Source organism: Setaria italica, chromosome II (genome assembly GCF_000263155.2).
Source record: "Setaria italica strain Yugu1 chromosome II, Setaria_italica_v2.0, whole genome shotgun sequence".
Classification (NCBI taxonomy): domain Eukaryota; kingdom Viridiplantae; phylum Streptophyta; class Magnoliopsida; order Poales; family Poaceae; genus Setaria; species Setaria italica.
In genome coordinates, this window is record NC_028451.1 from 48,183,807 (window position 1) to 48,200,481 (window position 16,675).

The following is a 16,675-nucleotide window of genomic DNA, read 5'->3' on the forward strand; positions in this document are numbered from 1 at the left end:
AAATGCTTTTAAAACAAAATGTTTTTTATAAAAGTGTTTTTTCAAACGGTTAAGGATTATTGTTGGTCTTCACAATTTTTATTAAGTGGCAAAGAGTTTTCTAGTTCAATTTGGACATTTCTTGAGAGGAAAAAAATTAGCAAACCAATAAACCCTAGCCCAACATTTCAAAAAAAAGTAATCAACCACTTCATAAATAACTCCTGACAATTACTTCAATTAAGTTAAAAAAGTGTTGGCTATTTGAGAAAATTATAAAAAAGATCAATAACCTCCGGCCATTCACACATACACTCTGGGAATCATGAAAAATCTTATAGTGTTTGGGCAAATGGTCCATGTTGTCAATCCATATCCTATATTAAAATATGAAGTTATTCAATAAGGAAAAAATGCTATCAGTTTGGCTCGGGCCAGCTGCCAGCTGGAGCTGACAAGAAAGTTCAAAAATATATAATTCGTTAAACATCAGCTAATCTTGTCAGGGCTTTCACAAGTGGGAAATGACTGCACAACGGTCAGAGCAAGGTGGAATAATTGTCTTCGACGAATGCTGACATCTTTGTTAACAACGACACCAGCGTCAACTTTGTCGGGCCCGCCTTCCTTCTAATCCAGGCAATGGAGAGAAGTCCAACCCCTAACCCCAACTCCGAACCCTAACCCACCAACCCTGAACCCTAACCTCACACAAGACCTCGCCGGACGTGGAGAAGAAGCTCATACGGCCTTTGCATTAGTGAGAGGACGAAGAAGGAAAAATCAGATGTGATAAAGAAAGGAAACACTCGAAGTTTAATGTTTAATGTAGTTCGCATTTCGAAGCACTCGGAGAAAACATATTATTTTGATTCCTGAAGTTGGTTGTTATTAAAAGGGAGAATGCTATATCCCTGCTAGCCCATGTGTTCTAAGATCTGACGCCCAGTCCGTAAACTAGCAGCCAGCATATTTCCAAACACACACTTCCATAATAATCTGAACAACTAATTATCAAGGGTAACTTAGTAGGTTCATGACCGAGAACCATATATGGCCATCTGGTACAAAACTGGCGCGTGAGGTCCATGTGCATTAGCACCTTTATAAGGAAAGCATTCCCTAAACCCACCTACGAGTTCGCATACTATTCACTGGGCCATCTACATGATTGGCTGCACCACTGCAGAGAGTGTGTGCTGGGCTGCTGGCCATAGCAATTGTTTCGAATTGGCCAGAGGGTTGCTGGTTTGCATTGGATGCTTGCATACAAAATTGCATTCATGAATTCAGCCTAACCTGCCTTGTATTCTAATGTATCACATGTATGCCGGATCGAGTGGCTAGCTGTACCTGCACTGCATGACGAAAATGGTTGCTGGCATTCAGCGGCTAAACCTGGACTAGTGTGGCATCCGATTTGGATGTTTCTGAGTGACCTCTGATCCCTAATGATATGCAGGCATCAGTGGGCCTATAAATATGCATGGAGTGCACCATTCCCTTTGCAGAGACCACAGCAGCCAACGAGCAATATAGTAGCAGCTGGCAAGCTACCGAGCAAGCATAGCCGCCATGGCCTCTGCTTCTTTCCTTGGGTTGTTGGTGCTCGTGGCGCTGGCCTCTGGGGCGTCGGCGCAGCTGTCGCCGACGTTCTACGACACGTCGTGCCCCAACGCGCTGTCCACCATCAGGACCGCCGTGAACGCCGCGGTGGCGCAGGAGGCTCGCATGGGGGCGTCCCTGCTCAGGCTGCACTTCCACGATTGCTTTGTCCAAGCAAGTCTCACACGCATAACCCTTGATCTTTTCCTTGTCTGTTCTTTAATTTGACAGTCGATCATCCAAATTTGAGCAGGGCTGCGACGCTTCCGTTCTGCTGAATGACACGAACGGCGAGCAGAGCGCGGGTCCGAACGTGGGATCGCTGAGAGGCTTCGGCGTCATCGACAACATCAAGGCACAGGTGGAGGCTTTGTGCCCGCAGACCGTCTCCTGCGCCGACATCCTCACCGTCGCCGCCCGCGACTCCGTCGTAGCGGTGAGATCATTAGCACGCGATGTCTTTCTGTGTGTTGATTGTTACCCTGATGCTTCTACTCTGTTGCTGTTGGCTTGTAACTAACTTGTATGCAGCTCGGCGGGCCTTCGTGGACTGTTCTACTGGGAAGAAGGGACTCTACCAGTTCATTCCCGAACCAGGCAAATACCGACCTCCCAGCTCCTCAATCTAGCCTCCGAAATCTTATAGATGCGTTTGGGAATAAGACCCTCTCCGCAACAGACATGGTTGCTCTCTCAGGTGCATGCCCCTAGCTAGAACAGTTCGTGTTAATTCTTCTCATCGATCAGTAGATACATTTGAATCTTTGATATGGCAGTGGCAGACACGAGCCCAGGACTCCAAGGTTTCCATTTGTTTCAAAACTGACGATGCAGGCGAACCTTTAATTTGCAGGCGCTCACACTATCGGACAGGCGCAGTGCACGAACTTCCGGGACCATATCACCGAGAGCAACATCAACCCCGCCTTCGCCGCGTCGCTCAGGACCAGCTGCCCCGCGACAGGCGGCGACACCAACCTGGCGCCGCTGGACGTCACGACGCCCAACACCTTCGACAACGCCTACTACAACAACCTGCTGTCCCAAAGGGGGCTCCTGCACTCGGACCAGGAGCTATTCAACAACGGCAGCACCGACAGCACGGTCAGGAACTTCGCGTCCAACGCTGCGGCGTTCAGCAGCGCCTTCACGACGGCCATGGTGAAGATGGCTAACATTCAGCCGCTGACCGGGACACAGGGCCAGATCAGGCGCCTCTGCTGGAGGGTCAACTCGTAAGCCTACAGCGTAACAGACGATATACGTATAGGCAGCGCCCGCGTACGCCAATGTGCTACGACAAGCGCGTGCGTAACCGCGTAAGCGAATAAGGTCGCGCAAGCACTACGCCACTACCAACAAGGATCTGTACTAGTATGTGTCAATGTGTGTCGATCGAGTGGTGTGCAACAGCTCTCTTTCTTGTTCTACAAAGTGTATGGAACGGAGAGTGCACACTTACCGTACTTGCATCTACATATGTAAACGAGTTCTCATGCGAAGGCATTGAGAGATTAAATTAAGTGATATTTTGCTGAGCTCTTGCAGCACACTTATGAGTGATGATTGAAGGAAGGGGCTACTCGAGGCATGCCAGCTTCTAGAGTCTAGAGCTGTGTAGTTCTTCGCATTCGCATCCTATAGCTGACCTTTCATTTTGTGTATTTGATAGTGTGGTTTAAACACTGATGCCTCTCTCTTGAGAGGTTTGAAGACAGTAATTTTTCTATTCTCTACAAAGAGTTGATGATACTTTTTTCTAGAAATCCTTTTTTCAGAAACTTTCTGCATTCTGAATCTTCCTAAACTGGAACCAACATGTACAAACCGTGTTAAGCTACACATTTCACTACATGATATCAAAGATCTGTCAAGCTAAGTGCTTTTTTTCCCAACTGGTTAAGCATTAGTTTTCCTTTTCACATTTTTCATTAAGTGGCTGAGGGTTTTCTAGTTTAATTTAGACGTTTGCTCCGGCGGTCCTTCCCTTGAAAAAATAAACATTTCTAAAAAACACTTTGGCTGTTTGAGAAAATTATGAAGAATATCGGTAATAACCATACACCATTCACAAAAACACTTGGAGAATCATGAAAATCTCGTAGTGTTTGCGCACAAATGGTCCATGTTGTCAATAATAATTCATAGCCTACTAAAATCTGAAGCTATATTATTAAAAAAAATGAAAAATGCTATTCATTTAGGCTTAGGCCAGCTGCCAGCTGGAGCTGATAGGGAGGTTCAAAAGAAATATAATTGGTTAACATCGGCTAATCTTGTCAGGGCTTTCACAAGTGGGAAATGACTGCACAACGGTCAGAGCAAGATGGAATCGTCTTGGACGAATGCTGACCTCTTTGCCAACTCGGTGCCATGCATCAATGGATTCTTTATGATGCTTCGTCCGTTAGTATGAAATTTCCACATAAAAGACGAAGCATGATAGACTTTGGAGGTTGATGTTTAGCAAGCAAACGAAAATGACGTCCTACAAAAGGATGCAACTAACACGTGAACCCACTAGTGTTATTGCCAGGGGCAAATTAATAAGGGATTGTGCAAGCTTACAATGACGGGAGATAAATTATTCCTGTAGTAATGATAAGCCTGACATCCTATATGGCTATACACAACCGTTCTGGACATAATATAGTATTATGGTTCTCCCAAATGATGAATGATAGTCCAACACCAGTACTCAACTTAACTTGTATAATCAAATAACAATATATATATTGGAATAGGTTCGGCTCACGAGATACATGGATAAAACGATGGTAAAAAGATTGGACTGAAGATTTTTTGGGAGCTCAATCAGTTTAAAGTTTAAACCTCTCATCGGATGACTTTTTTTTGTGAAGCTCAACCTTTTACCAGTTCACCTCATATGAAGAATCTAGTGCACTAAAACAAATCAGTTTTTTCCCAGAAAAATTGATGGTTCGCGCATTGCAATTATTACATCAGCATCCTTGCTCGGATTGTCATTTTATCGAGCTACTCCCTCCGTTCCAAATTGCATGTCGTTTTGGCTTTTTTAGGTTCATAGATATTATTATGCATCTAGACATACACTATATCCAGGTGCATAGCAAAAATTATGCATTAAAAAAACTAAAATGACCTGCAATTTGGAACGGAGGGAGTATTTATGAAAAACAAAATTTATCAGCTAATTATTGAATGTAGAAAGAGAAAAAAAAGAGGATTGAGCAAAGATGTCATCGTTTCCCACAACTAACTAACTATATCTGCGCAGCAATGTGCGGGATACGCACAATCTATTACGGAGTAGTATATTGGTATTAGCATATGAACACTCTTCCCCGCATGTCTTTGCTGACCACAACAACACTTGAACCAATCCACTCCAAGTCTCCAGTGTTCCACTCCAAGTCTCCGGCCTGAAAAAAAGAAAAGGGTCTCTCCAGCACAGGTTGATTTGAATAATATTCTCCTAGAGGAACGCATGCTAATTTGGTACAGCCCAAAGAATCAAAGATGGAGCCGAACCAATTATGCAAGGTTGCATTACAAATAAACTACTAATCAAATCAATGTACACCAATATGTCGCAGATGCCAGATAGAGTGCGTGCCTGCCTGCCTTTACAATGATAATGGTGTGCATGCTGCAGTTCTCAATAATAGTTAGGCACCAATTTTGGATGCTCTAGCCTTAGTAGTGCGGTGTGATTACTGGTGATATACTAGCCAGCCTTTGTATATCTGCGCTCAAATCTCTAGCTATAAATATGCATGGGACGCAATCTCTTGCAGGCCACGGCGAAACAGATATTAGCTGCAATTAGTTAGGCACACTAGTACCTCTGATCTCTGTAGATACAATAGTCATGGCCTCTGCCTCTTGCCTTAGCCTGTTGGTGCTGCTGGCGCTGGCCTCGTCGGCGGCGGCGCAGCTGTCGTCGACGTTCTACGACACGTCGTGCCCCAACGCGCTGTCCACCATCAAGAGCGCCGTCACGTCGGCCGTGAACAACGAGCCGCGCATGGGGGCGTCGCTGCTCAGGATGCACTTCCACGACTGCTTCGTCGATGCAAGTCCCTGCCGCGCTTACTCTGTATTTGCTACGGCAGGAACATGGCTGACAAAATTCAGTGGACATGCTGACCAGATTTGACTACATGCAGGGCTGCGACGCGTCGGTTCTGTTGAATGACACGTCGACCTTCACCGGCGAGCAGGGGGCGATCCCAAACAGGAATTCTCTGAGAGGCTTCACCGTCATCGACAACATCAAGGCGCAGGTGGAGGCCGTGTGCAATCGGACCGTCTCCTGCGCCGACATCCTCGCCGTCGCCGCCCGTGACTCCGTCGTAGCGGTAAGCAATTATTTGGTTTGGAACTCTGGATGCGGCTACTTGTACATTTACCGGATGGTAGTAGGCTTATTTATTTGGTTTGGAACTCTGGATTCATGCGCAGCTTGGAGGGCCGTCGTGGACTGTCCTTCTAGGGAGGAGGGACTCCACCACTGCAAGCAAGGCCAATGCAGAGAGCGACCTGCCAGGCCCTTCCTTCGACCTCGCGAATCTCACCCAGGCGTTCGCAAACAAGGGCCTCAACCTCACCGACATGGTTGCTCTGTCAGGCGGGCACACGATCGGGCAGGCGCAGTGCCGCTTCTTCCGCGACCACATCTACAACGACACCAACATCAACTCCACCTTCGCGTCGTCGCTGCAGGCCAACTGCCCCCGGGCGAGCGGCAGCGGCGACAGCTCCCTGGCGCCGCTGGACACGGCGTCGCCCACCAGCTTCAACAACGACTACTTCAGCAACCTGCTGTCGCGGAAGGGGCTCCTGCACTCCGACCAGGAGCTCTTCAACGGCGGCAGCGCCGACGGCACGGTCCGGAGCTTCGCGTCCAGCGCGTCGGCGTTCAGCAGCGCCTTCGCGGCGGCGATGGTGAAGATGGGGAACATCAGCCCCAAGACGGGGAGTCAGGGCCAGATCAGGCTCACCTGCTCCAAGGTGAACTCCTGATCCATCAAGATGTGTACGTGTCGAATAAGCTAATTAAGCTCGAGTACCAACCATGCAAGTAGGATGCATGCATACCTGCATCTAAGTATATGTAACGAATCCTCCTCGTGCAAAGGCATGGTGAAGTTCAGGTGTCAGAATGCGTTGGCATGAACACGGCAGCGATTTCCATTACGCTCATTGTCTATGGCGACGGCTCCGTCATCCACCTGTGGTTGAGGTTGGGCACGCGTGCCCGCCTCGTTTCCGCTCACTCACCGTGCTCATACCACTGTGACGAGGAGCAACACCAAGATCATCAGCCGACCGGGCGGCGATCTCCCCTCCGATCCGCCTTGGACTTGCGGAGTAGCGGAGGCCGGTCGCGCGCGAGAGGTTGTGGGCTTGTGGCGGGCTGGCGAGGGTCTGTCGTGTACACAAACATGGGCTTACTTGACTGGGTGGGTCAGCTAAAACAAAAATTTTGCAGCTGTCAGCCACCGGACCTTCTTTTCCGGCCGGCGCCACCTCGTCGTCCATTTTTCCGCCGCTGCCACCAAATCGTGAGGAGAGGGAGAGAAGGACCGAGGCAGAGGAGACGAGCGGTTCGGGAAGGGGATGAGGATGCGTACCGATTTGGGGGTGGTGGCAATTTGGCTGTAAATACTACGACCTTGAGGAGTACTTTTGTACCGATTGGTGCGGGGTTCGGAAGTGAGCTGTGAGGAGCCAGTTTTCCGACTTCGCTTCCCCGGTACAAATTGCAAACCAACTTTTTGGGTGGTTCAGGTCCGAAGCTGTCTTTTAGCATGACGTCGTACAGCTTCATCTAAAGCTGTCGGAAAAGCTCAGCCAAAGGGAATCTTAGCAAAGGCTTTTTGATGATACCCACCACGGTACCAAGAGCGTATTTAGCTTCAGGCATCCGTAAAAAATGATACTAATTTAGGAGTATTAAATATAGGTTAATTATAAAATTAATTGCACAAAAGGAGTCTAATTCACGAGACGAATCTATTAAGCCTAATTAGTCCGTGATTTGATGATGTAGTGCTACCGTAACCATTTGTTAATAATGATTAATTAGCCTTAATAGATTCGTCTCGCGAATTAGACTACATCCGTGCAATTAGTTTTGTAATAAGCTCATATTTAGTCCTTCAAATTAGCATCCGAACATCTAATGTGACCCTGCTAAAGTTTAGCCCCTCGTATTCAAACACCCCCAAAGCGGCACTCAGTGCAAAGTTGAATAGTGATCCACAAGGGGTGGCGCTCGAGAAAGATGCCTTATGCTTTCTCCGCATAAGCATGCTGAGCGTTGAGCAAAATGAGTTGTCAACATCTATCGTATAATCATGTCAAATGGAATACAAACTGACGGCAGAGAAGTCAGGCAAGACAAAGATACAGAGGTAGAACGTCATGGACATGCTGCCAAAATGTCTCATGACTATGACCTCCTTCTTCCCGCTTCAAAAGGCTAGCGGATTCGTCTGCTAGTATGCGAGTTTTACACTAGAGATGAACCTGCACCTTTTTTGGGTCACCGAGGGGAGCTGAATTTCATTAAAGGATCTTGGCAGGTCAAAGCCAGTACAAAGATCTTTAGCAACAAAGCAAGAGTAAGACACCAAAAGACCAAGAGAAATACAACACGTATACAATTCAGAGACAAGCCATAACACAAGCAACGACTACCGATCGCCGATTAGAGCCACTACCAACAACGTACTCGCCAAAGATGCCACGGTTGTTGCACATCCACACCACCTCTTGTAGCTATGCCGCTTCGTTGTCGCCCTCCATCTGAGGACCACCCAACGAAGGGGGACTAAAGGTGGTGAGAGGCGCAGACTAGAGCCCACTGGACATGACGATCTTCCTTGAAGTTAATGGTAACACCTTTCAAAGGACATCCAGGCTCCATGTACCATCGTCCAACGCCGTATGAGGGGAGGAAGCCTCGAAGGGGAATGACGGAAGAGGTAGAAACACCACCTGGAATAAAATTTGATGGTACCACTAACAAGAAGAACACCGACGGAGCAAAGGCGCCGAATGGGGGACAATCGCCGTACCACGACGATAGGCAACAACCTGTATCAGCCAAGTCCAAGAAGTATACCAACATGGAGAGATGCAGAAGATAGGAGGCACTGAGTAGTCGAGGACCTCAGCGGACCGAGCGAAGGTGAGACACTCCCGCGCTCCAGGCGCGAAATTTTTCGCTGCACGGTAGCCACTGCCACAATCGTAGACTGCACCGGCTGACCATGGAGGATGGTGTAGGAGTCGCAAAACAACGCCTCCATGAAGGAAACGGCGCCCGCAAGCGTCGTTGTTGTCGTCATCACAGGTAGGAAATCAGGCTTTCACCGCGCGACGACTAAGCTTTCATCAGCGACTCACACCACCAGGCACACGCACATGTGGACAGCAGCCTCACCGACCAACACCACCATGCGCTAGCCCAGGCAAAGCGCAAGCCCACCATGCAGTGTCGACCGGTGGCGTCCGGCGCAACATGGCTGCACACCGCCATCCGACGCGGCACTGGTTGCACAACCGCGTCTCCACATGGGCACGACCTGCCCCACGCCGAGGCCAAGCGCCATGGACACATCGAGTACGGTGCCATGCTCGGGCATGGCTGCTCATGCACCTAAACGGGGGCACAGGAGACCCTCGACCGCCGTCGCTGCCGGCACGGCAGCCACATCTCCGTCCCGCCGCCGACACACCAGATCCGGTCGAGTAGGGACCAGGACCAAGAGACCCTGGATCCGCTGCCTCGGCCGGCCGCCATAGCCATGGACGCCATTCGAGCTCCAATCCCAAAACAGAGAGGAAGGGAAATTGGAGGGAGAGGAGAGGGAGGGGATGTGCTGCGAACAGGGCTGAGCTTCGGCGGCGTCGCGGGCTGCCGCGGCGGCGGCCAGAGGGGGCTTAGGTCACGCGGTTTTTTCCCCTCCGATGGACCTGCACTTTCATTGTGGCATCTTAAAAGTATCTAAAATTTTGATGAAAAACTAGCTAATGCATTTTATTACCGTGGTATATTTTCCACATGTGGAGACTACTAACTGCTGACTGTTCTACGATAGGTGTAGGCCTACCTTTCTTGACCAAGCACACCAATGACCAGTTCGTAAACATGGGCAGCTGTAACAAACTAACAGAGATGGATAATCGATGGAGTGTCCATGGTAAACTGCAGATATTGCCACCGATACACAGACTTCCGTCGATAAGGACCGTACTGAGATACATCGAGTAGGCCGTAGTGCGCCTACACAAGAGAACATAAGTTCCTGTTGGGCTGGTGCAATTTAAGTTGGGGCCTGTCACGCTTGGATGCACGCAGAGACTAGCCGATGAAAATGCGACATGTTGTTAGTCGATGCGTCGTCGTCTCTCCGCGCGCGACGGCAATGCCTGTCACTTGCCGGCATGCCTACAAAAACTCTGGACCCGTTTCTCGTCAACATTTTGTGGTTTGTTCCGGAGTGATGCAGCTGCCCCATGGGGAGCAGATCGATTCCCAGCTATAAATATGCATGCGATGCAGCTAGCATTCTGTTGCATAGCACACAAAGCTATAAAGTTGAGCTAGTTGAGCAGTAGTCAGTAGGAGTGTAGCAGTGATCTATCCAGGCCATCTAATGGCTTCTGCTTCATCATGCCTTAGCTTGTTGCTGGTCGTGGCACCGGCCTCGTCGGCGTCGGCGCAGCTGTCTTCGACGTTATACGACACGCCGTGCCCGAGGGCTCTGGCCACCATCAGGAGCGCCGTGAACGCCGCGGTGGCGCAGGAGGCTCGCATGGGGGCGTCGCTGCTCAGGCTGCACTTCCACGACTGCTTTGTCCAAGTATGCGTCCATTATTTTCTTCTGTTTCAAGAGTTCACGGTTTTTGGAGTTGACAGCCATTTTAAAACCAAACTACACTAATAGACTTCAGCGTCATAATATATTGATCAAGGACTTGCCGACTAAATGACATGCCCTCTTTGTCCCTTTGACTCCGGCCAGGGCTGCGACGCATCCGTTCTACTGGCGGGGAACGAGCGGACCGTTGCTCCGAATCTATCTCTCAGAGGCTACGAGGTCATCGACAAGATCAAGGCGCAGGTGGAGGCCATCTGCAAGCAGACCGTCTCGTGCGCTGACATCCTCGCCGTCGCCGCCCGTGACTCCGTCGTAGCGGTAAGACACTGCGCGTGGCGTGACGACAGGCAACGCAACACGAGGCCCTGCTACAAGTTAGTGAATCCCACCAGCATTCATTCGGTAGTTTTGACTGTACGTTTGACAGCTCGGAGGGCCGTCATGGACTGTTCTGCTGGGGAGAAGGGACTCGACCACCGCTGCAGACATGAACACGGTGTTGAACAGCCTCCCTCCGCCTTCATGTAGCCTCGCGCAACTGATTAGAGAGTACGGCAACCTGGGACTCAACCCAACCGACATGGCTGCTCTCTCAGGTGCACACACGATCGGTCTGGCGCACTGCCGAACTACAGGGCTCACACCTACACCTACAACGACGCCAACATAGACCCGACGTTCGCCAGGTCGCTCAGGGCCAACTGCCCCATGGCAAACAACACCGGCGGGGACGTTACGGCGCCGCTGGACACGACGACGCCCGCAAGGTTCGACAACGCCTACTACAGGAACCTGCTGTCGCGGAAGGGGCTCCTGCACTCGTCGTTCAGCACCGACAACACTGTCCGGAGCTTCGCGTCCAACCCGTCGGCGTTCAGCAGCGCCTTCGCGGCGGCGATGGTGAAGATGGGGAACATCAGCCCCAAGACGGGGAGCCAGGGCCAGATCAGGCTCACCTGCTCCAAGGTGAACTAGTACGATACGAGGACCACAGCAAGGAATAAGGTCTCATTACAAACTCACGACCCGAACTAGTGCCAAATACTGTAGGTGTACATGCTGAAAAAAAGCATGCCAGCTCGCTTCCTTGTTCTGTAGGTGTATATATTTATATATCGACGTGTCGCACTGCCGCGAGTATCTTGGCTAAGTCACCACTAATACTTTTGCCTAAACTGTCTTCATTATCCTTATGATTTGGAGCGACGGTAGCCTCGTGTTTTGGTCTTGATGAGAAGATCGCGTGGCAACGGTTCAGAGTTTACCTGTTGACGCTAGCTCCAGACGATGCGGAGCAGAGAGGAGAGAACCGCACCTTGGGCTCTTGGCTCGCATCTTGCATGCTTTGCTCGAGGCCGCACAGAAGCTGGTTCGCCGCCTCGCCGGCGGATGGCATGAGCTCCAAGGACGCCAGTACGCCACGGTGTGGCAACTGGCAAGATGACGGGCGCTAGGCTTCGGCCTGCGGCGGCGGAAGCGACGACTGAGCAGCAGATCGCGCATTGGCCATGGCCATGACCGGTTTGTTTTAATTTTTTATAATTTTTTGAAGCACTTTTATTCTAGTATATTGACAATATAAACATGTATCGATGTATTCTACAAGTAAAACTATTACTTCTTCTTGATTATCATCTCCTAAAATCACTCAAAATAAAAACAATATGCTTTTCTGAAAAAAAATAGTTAGGATTTAAAAAGTGAAGGAGTGAATATTACATATTAAGAAGTTTAATTGAGAATTATTGGAAAAGTGTACTGATTCACGCACATTAAAAAAAGGTAGAAAAATGAAAAAAAATAACACCAATGAGAAGAAAAACAAAGAGACCTAAAAAATACACGAAATGAAGTAAAGACGACAGGACAAGGCCCACGAAGTGAAGCAGGCCGAAGGGAGAGGAATGGGCCCATGGAAGGAATCAGTCCAGTGAGTGGGTAATAAAAGAGGCACACAATGTTTTTGAAACAACTAATGCATACCTTAAATTCATCACCAATCTTGAAGCAGATCTCGTGGTCTAAAGTTTGACTGAATAGACAAATAAAATTAGCAATCGGTGTTTGGAAATCCCGTGTTAGATGTCCTTTTAGGGTGAAGGTATGTGAAAATGGAAAACAATCAACGTGTCAGCGTCGTTTAATCATGTGGATGCTAACCGATAACGCTCTCGTGGCTTCATGGGGTCAGACTGAGGTGGATTTTTCTTGGACAAATGCTGACCTTTGTGCCTAATCCGCCCAATGCTTTCGTCCAAGCTGTTTCGTCCGGTGGTACTAATGTGGACCCAGGTCAATGTCTAGCTAGCTAGATGAGAATGGCATATATACGAGCCTGCAGGTTATACTAGTCATCACGCTAAGATACTACGACACAAACGTACTCTCAATTAGTTACATTTCTCACAGTACAAAACTGTCCCACCAGAATTTGAGTTTTAGATTTCAGCACAATAGCTAAATTAAAGGTTTCATCTTAAACTATAAATATATATATTTCCAAAAGAAACCATACCTTTCAAAATTGCTACTTGAATTGAACTATCTCTTGTTAAATTCAATTACGTAGGAATCCCTTGGAAACATGATTTTTCTGGTGGAACAAATGGCCAATCAAAATTTAGAACCAAAGGTGATTGATAAATTTTCACCATGTAATAAGGGCTTCATAATTTCAACTTTTCTTCATGCATGCCCCCTCTCAACTCGTGGCTAGGTCCGCCCCTGGCCCAATCGGATATGCCAAACTGTCCTCCGCATCTCTAACCTAGTTCCAAAAGACATCTCTAATCCAAATATGCTTCTGTTTGCGCTTGTTTATCAAGCTTAAATAAGATGGTTACGTGCTTCTATCGGCACACGCAAGACGCAACATGCATGCCTGCTCCCTGATTGTTTCATAATATAGTGTGTATTATTTGCGACATACTGCTCATGACGCATGTCGGCTGCCTTCCTTGACCAGCACTTGGCACCAACCATTCTGATATGTTAGCCTATTAGCCCGTGCTTGGCTAGCAATTTGAAAGGAGACATAACTATTACTCCGTACAAGTTTATGGATAATTTGGAAACTAAACCTAATCATTAGTAATTGGAAACTAAACCTCTTAATGAAAAACGGTAGGGGGGCAGCTCCCCTCCTCCGGTCGCGTTTTTTTTAGTTCTCAGCCTGAGCATACCTCTTGTAGGTCACCGTCATCAACTTGTTGGTCAATCCCTGATCGAGTGGCTAGCTCGATCTCCATCACTCGACGACAATGGCTGCTAGCATTCAGAGACTGAACCTGGACATTTGGGCATCCGATTTGGATGTTGTGTGATCCCTAGTGGCATGTAGGCATCAGTGGCTGTGGCTCTATAAATGTGCCTGCAATGCAGCATTCTCTTGCAGACCACGGGTAACCCAAAATAATCTGGTCTTGTAGCTAGCTAATAACAATGGCCTCTGCCTCTTGCCTTAGCCTGTTGGTGCTGGTGGCTCTGGCCTCGTCGGCGTCGGCGCAGCTGTCGTCGACGTTCTACGACAGGTCGTGCCCCAGGGCTCTGGCCACCATCAAGAGCGCGGTGAATGCCGCGGTGTCGCAGGAGGCGCGCATGGGCGCCTCCCTGCTCAGGCTGCACTTCCACGACTGCTTTGTCCAAGCAAGTGTCCACTGCACACCTAGTTATATTATTTTCTAAGACAGTTCCGAGCTGTCAATCATCTTATGAATTACTTAATCTTACGTTAAAATAGCAAAATGTCCACAGTGACGTTTTGTGTACAGCATGAAACTACTGTAAGTCTGACTAATTGTCATGCTCTCTTTGACTCCGTGCAGGGTTGTGACGCATCCGTTCTGCTGGCGGGGAACGAGCAGAACGATCCTCCGAATCTAACTCTGAGAGGCTTCAACGTCATCGCCAACATCAAGGCGCAGGTGGAGGCCATCTGCAAGCAGACCGTCTCCTGCGCCGACATCCTCGCCGTCGCCGCCCGCGACTCCGTCGTAGCGGTAAGCCTATGAGCATGGTTCTCCTCCATCGACAGCTTGTTACGAGTTGTACCTTAACTGATAGCTGATTTGGTTTTGAGCGTTTGGCAGCTGGGAGGGCCGTCTTGGACAGTTCCGCTGGGGAGAAGGGACTCGCTGAAAGCTGCAAGCACGAGCATGGTGTTGCAGAACCTCATCCCGCCTACATCTAGCCTCACTCAACTGATTCAAGGGTACGGGAACTTGGGCCTCAACCCAACCGACTTGGTTGCTCTCTCAGGTACGCACACCCGTGCTCTCCTGTTCTTATCGCAAGTCCTCTGTGATGATTTTAACATGTTTCCAATGAGTGGATTGTTGCAGGTGCGCACACGATCGGCCAGGCGCACTGCCCGAGCTACCAAGACCACATCTACAACGACACCAACATCAACCAGGCGTTCGCGGCGTCGCTCAAGGCCAACTGCCCCGCGACAGGCGGCTCCAACGTCATGGCACCGCTGGACACGACGACGCCCAACGCGTTCGACAACGCCTACTTCAAGAACCTGCAGTCGCAGAAGGGGCTCCTGCACTCCGACCAGGAGCTCTTCAACGGCGGCAGCACCGACAACACGGTCCGCAACTTCGCGTCCAACCCGTCGGCGTTCAGCAGCGCCTTCGTGACTGCCATGATCAAGATGGGCAACATCAGCCCTCTGACGGGGACGCAAGGCCAGATCAGGACCACATGCTCCGCGGCGAACCCGTAATAACGTACAAGCTAGGATACACATATACGTGTGTACGAATAAACGATGACATGAACGAATAAGGTCTCATTACAGCCATCACAAAATAGCAAGCATCAGCTGAAATAGCATGCCAGCTCGCTTTTCTTGTTCCATCAAGTCTTGTACGGAACAGAGAGCATATGGACATTGTTGTATGCATGTAACATTCTCTTTGCTAAAGCATGGAGGATTATTGCTAAGCAAAGAGAATGTTAAACTATGTTTTTGCTAAACATGTTGTGCCTTCTTTACCGTAGTTTCCTTATCTGTCTAACCGTTTTTTTCATGTTGAAAGGATGGCAAGAGCCGCAAGCTTTATTAGACAATATTCCCTCCGCTCAAATTACTATTTGTTTCGGCTTTTCTAGATATATAATTTTTGCTCGGCTTTTCTAGATATATAATTTTTGCTATACATCTAGATATAGTATGTATCTAAGTGCATATCAAAAATTATGTATCTAAAAAAGTCAAAATGAACAGTAATTTTGGATGGAGGAATTAGAAAAGAAAAAAAAAGGAAAGCAACAACCGGCTGCCCTCAACCAAAAACCATCTAAAGGGCAACAACTAAGGTTGCTTGGATCTTTACTAGCATTTGCCTTGCCTGGCTGGGCAAGGTTCTATGTGCTTGGTTTTCTTGCTGTATGTCTTGGGGCTCGTGTTTTCAAGCTTTTTCTTCATCAAGCCAGGCGACCCAAAATCCCTCTCCTGCTCTGGCAAGGCTAGCCTTGAGAGAGGCGAGGCAAGCAGGCAAATGAACCGGGCGTGCCCTGAAAGAGGAGACGCTCCATGCAAGGAGCAAAGTACAGGGGCAGCCACTGCTCATACAAACTTAAAGGCAAACAAAACCGGAAGGAAAATGACACCCTCGCCAAGTGGGGGAAATAAAACAAAAACCACTGAAAAGAAGAACATCAAGATCTATCTAATCGTCACTTGAGTGATTTGGATATCACGAGCATTCGATTTATTTGATTATTTTGATAATTAGGTGGAGAGCCAACAACTCATTCTGCTACACTTCTTTTATTTTTGTGACACTCTCTTCTTCTACTTGCTTCTTTCTCTTCATCTCCAAGCATCTCACCCCTGACACCCTTATTCCACCTTTCTAGCTTCCCTATTGGATCCTTGCTACCATAACCCCTAGCCCAGCACCGTCCATTCACTTATTTCCCACCTCCTGTAGCCAGCAACGTCATCGTTGTCCCAACTCCACCTCACCATCCATTTCCATAGGCTATGGATTGAAGAAGCTTCCCGGAATCTCAATCCCTAAAACCTCAAACCTGATGGTGGTGTTTCGGTATTTGTTGTAATGTTGCCAGTGTTGTTGTGTTCGTGGTATTTTTTAGTGAAGGTTTGTTATTGGTTAGGCTCTTGTTTTTAGTTGCGCCCTCTACTTATGGGCTGCTATATTGCATTTTTTTTACTCTTTTCCTTTTTTTCCTTTGAATGAAAT

At 48.6% G+C, this 16,675-nt stretch overlaps 2 protein-coding genes across 5 annotated transcripts; both read left to right on the forward strand.

Annotated features, from left to right (window-relative positions):
• Window positions 1-1,497: 1,497 nt before the first annotated feature.
• Window positions 1,498-15,469, forward strand: LOC101778334 (peroxidase 2-like). Of its 4 annotated transcripts, none has more exons than XM_022824469.1 (4): window positions 1,498-1,758; window positions 1,838-2,020; window positions 2,116-2,281; window positions 2,438-3,136. In XM_022824469.1, exons 1-4 carry the CDS (start codon window positions 1,555-1,557, stop codon window positions 2,821-2,823), a joined length of 939 nt encoding a protein of 312 aa, XP_022680204.1. In that variant the 5' UTR covers window positions 1,498-1,554; the 3' UTR covers window positions 2,824-3,136. The 4 variants fall into 4 exon arrangements, with proteins under 4 accessions (XP_022680204.1, XP_022680206.1, XP_022680203.1 ...); XM_022824471.1 differs by lacking the exons at window positions 1,838-2,020; window positions 2,116-2,281; window positions 2,438-3,136 and adding exons at window positions 14,285-14,458; window positions 14,549-14,717; window positions 14,801-15,469 and having other exon boundaries at window positions 1,512-1,758; XM_022824468.1 differs by lacking the exons at window positions 1,498-1,758; window positions 1,838-2,020; window positions 2,116-2,281; window positions 2,438-3,136 and adding exons at window positions 10,208-10,442; window positions 14,285-14,458; window positions 14,549-14,717; window positions 14,801-15,469.
• Window positions 5,140-6,765, forward strand: LOC111256430 (peroxidase 2-like). The gene is made up of 3 exons (XM_022824467.1): window positions 5,140-5,641; window positions 5,736-5,927; window positions 6,031-6,765. Exons 1-3 carry the CDS (start codon window positions 5,438-5,440, stop codon window positions 6,589-6,591), a joined length of 957 nt encoding a protein of 318 aa, XP_022680202.1. The 5' UTR covers window positions 5,140-5,437; the 3' UTR covers window positions 6,592-6,765.
• Window positions 15,470-16,675: the final 1,206 nt, after the last annotated feature.

Coding starts and splice junctions, on each gene's coding strand:
- LOC101778334 (XM_022824469.1), top strand. CDS start 1,555: ATGGCCTCTGCTTCTTTCCTTGGGTTGTTGGTGCTCGTGGCGCTGGCC. Junction 1,759..1,837: donor TCCACGATTGCTTTGTCCAA/GCAAGTCTCACA, acceptor AAATTTGAGCAG/GGCTGCGACGCTTCCGTTCT. Junction 2,021..2,115: donor CCCGCGACTCCGTCGTAGCG/GTGAGATCATTA, acceptor ACTTGTATGCAG/CTCGGCGGGCCTTCGTGGAC.
- LOC111256430 (XM_022824467.1), top strand. CDS start 5,438: ATGGCCTCTGCCTCTTGCCTTAGCCTGTTGGTGCTGCTGGCGCTGGCC. Junction 5,642..5,735: donor TCCACGACTGCTTCGTCGAT/GCAAGTCCCTGC, acceptor GACTACATGCAG/GGCTGCGACGCGTCGGTTCT. Junction 5,928..6,030: donor CCCGTGACTCCGTCGTAGCG/GTAAGCAATTAT, acceptor ATTCATGCGCAG/CTTGGAGGGCCGTCGTGGAC.